This window comes from Melozone crissalis, unplaced genomic scaffold (assembly GCF_028551555.1).
Source record: "Melozone crissalis strain CALT ecotype California unplaced genomic scaffold, PUWL_Pcris_2 ptg000006l_1, whole genome shotgun sequence".
Lineage (NCBI taxonomy): Eukaryota > Metazoa > Chordata > Aves > Passeriformes > Passerellidae > Melozone > Melozone crissalis.
Window position 1 is genome coordinate 10983917 of NW_026535784.1, and position 7549 is coordinate 10991465.

The 7549-nt window shown below is 40.3% G+C and overlaps 1 protein-coding gene across 1 annotated transcript; it reads right to left on the bottom strand.

Annotated features, from left to right (window-relative positions):
* Positions 1-4392: 4392 nt before the first annotated feature.
* On the bottom strand, positions 4393-7088 carry CYTL1 (cytokine like 1). The gene is made up of 4 exons (XM_054295737.1): positions 6856-7088; positions 6705-6749; positions 5229-5357; positions 4393-5023 (listed from the first exon to the last, which is right to left on the bottom strand). Exons 1-4 carry the CDS (start codon positions 7069-7071, stop codon positions 4940-4942), a joined length of 474 nt encoding a protein of 157 aa, XP_054151712.1. The 5' UTR covers positions 7072-7088; the 3' UTR covers positions 4393-4939.
* Between the last annotated feature and the right edge of the window lie 461 nt (positions 7089-7549).

Genomic DNA, 7549 nt, shown 5'->3' on the forward strand with positions numbered 1-7549 from the left:
GGCTTAAGGGATGTAGTAGGAGAATCTTGAGTTTCTTTCTTGTTCTATGACTTTGGTTTTTCCTTCTATAAGGTTTGAGTATTAATGAAGTGATGCCAATATATTCCAATCTATTGCAAAACATCTTTGGAGAAATTTCTTTTCCCCCCAAATCAGTTTGGCTTCAAAATCCTCTTATCTGTCTGAACACATCCTCTTTACAGATCTGCAAATATGACACAAGATTTCAGGATTTATATCTATATAATTATTTATATTAGAAAAATAAATATTTTGATAGGTTTTCTGCTCATTGCTATATTATTCATCTCAGGATATCCATTTGCCCTATGCTGAGGAAACTTAGACTATGAAAAATCCCTTGATAATAAGACCATGACTCTTCTCTGGATGTTGTCTCTGAATTTTGACTTAGTTACCAAGAGCTCTCTTGCAGACAGGTTTATTTACTCTGGATGGCACAGGGTTCCTAGCCATAGCAAAAGAAAATTGTGAACCCAAAAGATTGCACAAATAAAGTTGCTGGAGCTTGCCCATTGCAATTTTCACTTGCAGTGCCATATGCTCCAAAAATGAGAAGATTTTAATGAGGATAAAAGTACTGGTCCAAGTACAGTGGTTAAATGTTCTTAAGGTTACATTATTTACCAGAATTTAACGTTGTAGCAAATTTTTGGAAAATCTAGGTCAAAATCTTCTTAAGGCAACCTGCAAACACCTCAAGCATTGGAAATGGTGCAATGGACAAATGGGCACTTCCAAATGTGGTGTTTGGACGAAGCAATGCTCTTCTCAAAGCGTACAGCCTAAAAGATCAAATTCCTCTCCAATGCTGCATTAATGCTTTCCCTTCTCATAACAAAAAAAAAAAGAAACAACAAAAAACCTCAACAAACAAACAAAACCAAACCAAACCAAACAAAAACCCCATAGTATTTGTACCACTTTAATTACTAGCAAATAACATTCTATCATCATCATCATGGAACTTCATCACCCTGAATGACCTAATTATTTGTTTGAAGTCTACCATCCTTCCTGATTTCACAAAACCCAGTGTATGAGGAGTTAAGTGATCAGAGTGCCCACTTAAGGAAAGCAAGTTTGACTGGGAAAAAAAGAGAAGGGAAAGGAGCTCGTTCCAGTAAAATTGATCTGTGAGTTTTTTGCAACGTGGAAATGGATATTTTTAATAGCTTTGCAAAGAGAGTACCCAGGATCTTGGGATTCCATATAATATAAGGGAGAGTTTAGCAGTCCTAGGGCAGGTCTTTAGTGAGGCTTCTTGCAGAGCCAGAGAAGTCTCCAAAAGAAAGCCTATTCCTAGGACTGACTGCTCCTTCCAGCAAACTTCCTTCAGCAGGCAAGAAAACAGAACAGATGCTTTGTCTTTCTACAGTTCTTCCCTAATCACTGTACAAACTGAGTGCACTTTCTTAATGATGTGCTTATAGTAAAATTCTGCAATAACTAGGCAAGCTGCCAGTTGGCACATTACAACAAATATGTCCTTCTTAATCCCTCCACAGTCTCCCTTGTTGGCCAGAGCCCTAATGAGTCTGGACTGCTGTGTTGCAGGAATAAATGCTCAGCTGCATGAATGGCTCCAATGCTCCTTATATACCTGGTGACTTAAAAAGTTGGTAAACTTAATGTTGTACTGAAAGGGAGGGGTGGATGTTTTCTTGCCAAATTACAAGTGTATTATATCTCTTTATCAGTGGGGTTTTTTTTGTCACTGGACTGTGAAAACAAAATACATTGTTCATAAAAAGGCTTCATCTAATCACAAATCTTATTAAGACAGTCTGAATGACAGGAGGTTACTGTGAACTGAAAGAGCTTTGCTCTCAGCACACTTTCCATTAAAAATGTCATATGAGATATAGAGAGAGTCACAGCATAAGCCATAGGGAATATACTTGTAAAAGCCCACCAACGACCAGAAAAACCTGATTCTGGGAATAAAATATACAACACCTGCAAACAGGGATAGGCTTTTAAAATCCTTTCAAATATGTACAGTCCCCAAAGCACCAACTTGCTCTTTGCAGCTTCTGCAGAACGAGGATGTACCAGGGCAGAGTAGAGCTGCTGGTAAGCAGCCATGCTGAGTGCACTGCAGAGTCTGTCCCTGTCAGTCATGAAAAAGCTAAACAGTGCAAATACAACAATGATTTCTGTTCTGTTTCCAATTCCAAAGATTTCTTGCAAGATATTTAGTACTAAAAAAAATTAGGTTACATTTTCTTCGCAGAAGTAATCAGCCTGAAACAGGTGAAAACATATTTGGAAGATGGTTGCAGGAATGGGAACATCATGGGAGAAATCTGGAGTTACGATCACACGTTTCATCAAAATGTCTAGGGAAGGCTTATTAGCCTCAATAAAGAAAAAGAGGAATTTTGAGAAGACCCATGAGAAAATCCCCATCAAATACTCAATTTCAGAGAGTGTGTGTCCCTGGGACAGGAAAGTGGCAGGAGCAGAAGTGCCACAGTCACCTGCACGTTCACCCAGGGTCTGTTCTGGGCACTATGGTATGAGCTTCTGCAGGAGAGGAAACACATCCTCCTCTGCAGTTTGCTTGCCAAGTGACAACACAAGCTTTACAATAGGCCAGTGTTTAAAACCTGTGACATCTGGAGGTGGAAAAAACAGCCCAAAATTAACAGCTTCTCCAGCCAGTTTCAGGCATGTGTACTGTCCAGTCCCTGGGTGAGCTCTGTAAGCACCACGGCCTGTGGTGACTGCACCACACTTTCTTGCAGGGTTCATCCATGGCTGGCTTTGTATAAAGATATGAAAAACAGAGGCTGTGATGTGGTTTTGGTACTTTTGTGGAAATGGATAGAACTTCATGTTATTCCAGCACTGCTTGCTTCCCCAGGAGGAATCTCACTCCCTGGTTAGAGGGAGCAAAAATATGAACGTGGAGTCTGACAGCAAATGGTTCAACTCTACCTTGATCCAGGGACCTGCCAGTGCTTACACACTCCTTCTGTGGGTACCAGGCTCCCTGCCAGCATGCTGAGGTGTCCTTATTGCAGAATGTGGCTGTTGTGGAAGGAGTTTGCCTTGGGCATATTCAGGTCATGCAGGAAAACAGGTATTGGTATCTCTAGAGTGTTGGGTGTTGTACAGAGGCTGTTGGCTTGGAGAGAAGGGTTCTGAAAGGCAAACCAAGCAATGATTTTCCTGATAGTAGGGCTGTCTGAGCTGTGTAAGTTTTTGAGTTCAGCCTGGTACTAGATCAGATTTGCTGAGTTGCTACTGTCTCTTACCAGATGCTTGCAGAGACACTGGAGTGAAACCACTGCAGGCAGAATGGCTCATCTGAAGGATTAGTAGGGTTAGCATTTGATGACTTAATCTTCAAGAGGGAATTACAAAGCCTGATAGGCATTTTCCTTGAATGTACACTTAAAATTGAAATGAACTGGAAAGAAAAGTCCTTGTTTACTTCTTCCCCCTGTACCTCTCCTGGGGTCAGATTTTCCCACCCTTATTCTATTCAAAGGCACAGTCAAAGTTTCTATTGCTAAAATCAGACTAGTAGTTTCAACAAAACAAGGTGATTCCATAATGAAGAAAAAACCCTTTCCTGCCCATCCCCAACACTCTTTTTGCTTTGAATTAATCTTGTTATTCACTTATTTACATAACAGTTGTCAAACATGTTGATTTGTACCGTCAGGATGTCAAATAGAGGAACTGTGATTGTTGTGCAAACACCCAGTTATGGAAGATGAGGTTTTTTTAAAATGTGGTGAGACCACTGACCAAGCCACCAGTGCTGGCAGTGCTGTAGATAAATGGTCAAATACTATTCTGGAGAGAGAGGAATTACTTGCACTGGGGGAAGGAAGGGATTCTCTGAGGTAACAGCAGCTGCTTCCAAGAATATGGGGAAGATATTTTCTATTCTTGACGCCAAAGAGCTATTGGTTGTGAAGGTCTCATGTGCTGCACATGCTGAAGACACCTATGACTTTGGAATTACTGTCTGGAAATTTTATTAATCCTGCTGGCTCAACTATATGGGTTATGTCTCAAAAAACCATCTGAAATTTTAATAGGCTTTCTGAGCCTCTGGCTCAGAATTTATCTCACAACCCAGAAATACTATTAAAAACAAAGCACTAATTTCATCAAACAAATTGTTTCTAGTATAGAAAAATTCTACTAGTAGAAACTTACTACTTGTGTCAAAGCATGCAGACACAACAAAGTTTGCATTGCTATGGAAACAAAGGTTATGCTGGGAAAAACAACTTGCAAGTGACTGTAAAAAGTAAGTTTATAAGAGTGACACTTTCAGCTTGATCTTGAAAGACATATTGCAACACAAGCACCTTGGATTAGAAGATTGTTTTTATTTAGTTTTCCACAGAGACATGTTTCTTTCACCTCTATTCTCACAAATCTGACATCAAAAACTATAAAGATATATATATATATACATATGAGCTATACAGGCAGAGAAATCAGTCAGTACAGCATTATTCTCCTTCTATCAAACATTCTAAGAAAAACAAATATGGTCCCTTCCATGCCCATCTAATACAAGAAAAACAGCTAAGTCAAGAGAGAATATATATATATGAGTCTAGTTATTCATAAAAGAGTAAAAATAAAAAAAATCTAGTTTCTGATGTTTAAACAAAACGTACTTTATACATTTGGCTGAGCTGAAATATTGTACCTTGCCAAACGAAAAACTGCTCCCTAATGGTAGGTTCCCTAGCAGCTCAGTAGGTATGCAAGGCATGCAATTCATTTCCTGCCAAGGCAGAGAAAAATGGGTAGGTCTGAGATTATATTGCTAGTGTGCTTGAAAAATATCTCAGTTGTTAATGCTATAGACTGCATATACATATTTTGATACTTTTGGTCTCCTTGAAACTTTCCCAGGTGCAACTTTTGGGTTAAGTGTCTTTTAGCTCTCAGTGATGGAGTGTTCAATGGGAGGTGAAATAGGAATTTCCAGAGCATTACAGTCGTCAGTGAGGAACACCAGGTCCTGGAGAAACAAAAAACAAAAAACCAAAACAAAACAAAAAAAAAAAAAAAAAAAAAAAAGAAAAGAAGGGTAAGATTTGTAAGGAGGAAGGCAGAAGACAGCACAGTGAGAAGCCAGGGCCTGAGCTTTGGTGGTCAGGGGACGGTGTGGAGACAGACAGGGCTAAAAGCAGGGACTCTGTCCCTGTTGGTGCATCTTGACCTACCCTTCTGCAGTAGGAGATCAGGATGGTGTACAGGCTCCGGGCTTTTTCCTTCAGCTCATTCACCTCAGGCACTCTGTCACAGCCAGGGTAGGCCACAAAGTCACGGAGCTTTGCCAGCACACAGTAATTCTGCAAAGCACGCAAAAGAGGTCTGTGTAACCCTGCACAAACACAGATTTATGTTAAGCCCACCACTTCCAAAATTCTTACTGCTGTGTGGGAACCTTGAATTCCTACCTCTATGTACATGTAATCTATGCAACCTTTAGTCAGGCAAATTAATCATTAGTATTTTATAACAAAGATGTTTGGTCCAAATAAGTGCTTGGAAAATTGCATGTATACGGTCTTAGTCTGCCAGCTAATTTCTCACATGCAGCAGCTCCAATGCAATCAAATCTGCTCCCATAGTAGGTGGAGTATTCTACAGAATAAGTGCACTCTCTCACTTTTTAGAGAGCATCTGATTTAGGAGATGAAGAGATTATCAAGGTCTCACGAACTGATTCCTCTGTTCCTGTACAATATGAGGAACCGTGACCAATCCTGATTTTTTCAAAGCAATTTTTACCTCAGACTTTGTGTTATCAAAATAAAACACAGACAACATGAATTTCACAATGTCCTTGTGAAGCAGGCAAATAAATATTCCAGCTTTTGCTTTAAAGCCAGGGAAACTGAGGCACTGGAATCACATTCCTTGGTCTTTGCCATGATGTGAGACACTGGCAGCTCTGGAACTGGGATCTAGAGAGTCCTGAATTACGAGACTTGGTGTAGTTGCTTATGAAAAAATGTGTCAGAAATTTGTTTTGTCTGATATTTTCTATTTTTTATCTACTCTGTTGAACACTGGAAAAAGAAGAAAAATGTATCAAATACCCCACTGCAGAATACTAGGATACTAACTGTGTGTGCAGGTTATTTTTTCTTAGCTGGGAGACAACTACTGGTTTGTTTTTTCCCTCAGTATCACACTTCCATATCCTCAGGCACACTTTTTCTTTCTGTATTTAACAAGTAGCTCTTTAAAAGAGAAAAAGCCAGCAAGGTATTCCTGCATTGCTTTTTATTAAAACTAACTGCCAAAAATCACTCAGGATATAAAATGATATAGATTTATTGAGTGAAGAAAGTTAATTCTAAATTTCTTCTTTTACACTATTATTCAAAGTTTTGTTTGCACTTACTTAACTTCTGAAAAGGCTCTGTCACAGTAAATTAATTGTGTGCATATGGTAATAACTTAAAAAACATTAATTTCCTAATTTTAAAATTTTTAATCAAGTAAAATCTCAGAAAGTCCATTGGGATAATAATAAGATTCAAACTTTTTTTTTGTTACTTATCTACCTAGTTAATTAAACTTTTAAATATCCTTTTAAATCACTCCTCTGAGGTATAATATTAAAAGTTATTCTCACTTTTCATTGACTGCTTTTCCCACACAGCAGTAAGAAAAGTGTGCAGACTTACGTGTATGTCCAAGTACAGCCTGGGCAGCGTCCCCACGCACGAGTCCTGCGGGAAGGAGGAAAAGCTCACTGAGATTTTGTTTGGAGAGAAATCGCTCTCAAAAGTGGCAACCTGCAGTGTCTGTGCAGGAGCAGTTTTGGGGTGGGCTCACCACGGTTGTGGAGGTCTGCAGCTCCCTGAAGGACTCAGTGATTTCCTTGCTCAGAGACAGCACCCTGGAGTAGCAGGTCGGAGGGGCTGCGCTGGCAGCGGAGAGCAGAGCAACCAGCAGCAGCAGCATCTTCATGGTGGGCAGCTTGTCCAAAGGAGGAGGAAGGGAGGGAGGGGAAAAATCACTCCCACTGGTTAGGTAGGTACTGCTGAGCATCAATGAGTAAGCTGGTCAAATCAGCCCTCAATTAAATAGTCTCCTGCATGAACAGGAAGAAAAGCCTGGGGGTGGTCCGAGCAGCGGCTCGCTGCCGTCTTGAATTTCCTGCCAGCCTGTGAGGCAGAGCTGCAAGAGCTTTCCTGCCCAGAGCAGGGAAAGAGGGAATGAGGGTAACCAAAACAAACACCACTGGCTCTTTTCTTTCCAGAAGGAAAACAACCTAGTGAGCACCTCAAACAACAGAAATACGTGTAAGGAAAAGCACTGGGTTCTCAAAGTGTCATAGGTGCAAATTCTGTCTCTTCCTTGAATTGGCTGCAGAATGAGAGAAATCCTTCCAAAAGGCAAACTTCCCCAGCACAGGAAGGATGGGGACCTGTTGCAGTGAGTCCAGAGGAGGCCATCAAGTTGATTAAAGGGATGGAGCAACTCTCCTATGAGGAAAGGCTAACAGAATTGGAATTTTTATGCCTGG

Bases quoted from the DNA above. Each gene is read 5' to 3' on its own strand.
- CYTL1 (XM_054295737.1), bottom strand. From the start codon at position 7,071: ATGCTCAGCAGTACCTACCTAACCAGTGGGAGTGATTTTTCCCCTCCC. The intron at 5,358-6,704 runs GTAAGTCTGCAC...CGTGCTTTGCAG, and splicing joins GGCTGTACTTGGACATACAC to AATTACTGTGTGCTGGCAAA. The intron at 5,024-5,228 runs GTAGGTCAAGAT...TTGTTTCTCCAG, and splicing joins TGATCTCCTACTGCAGAAGG to GACCTGGTGTTCCTCACTGA.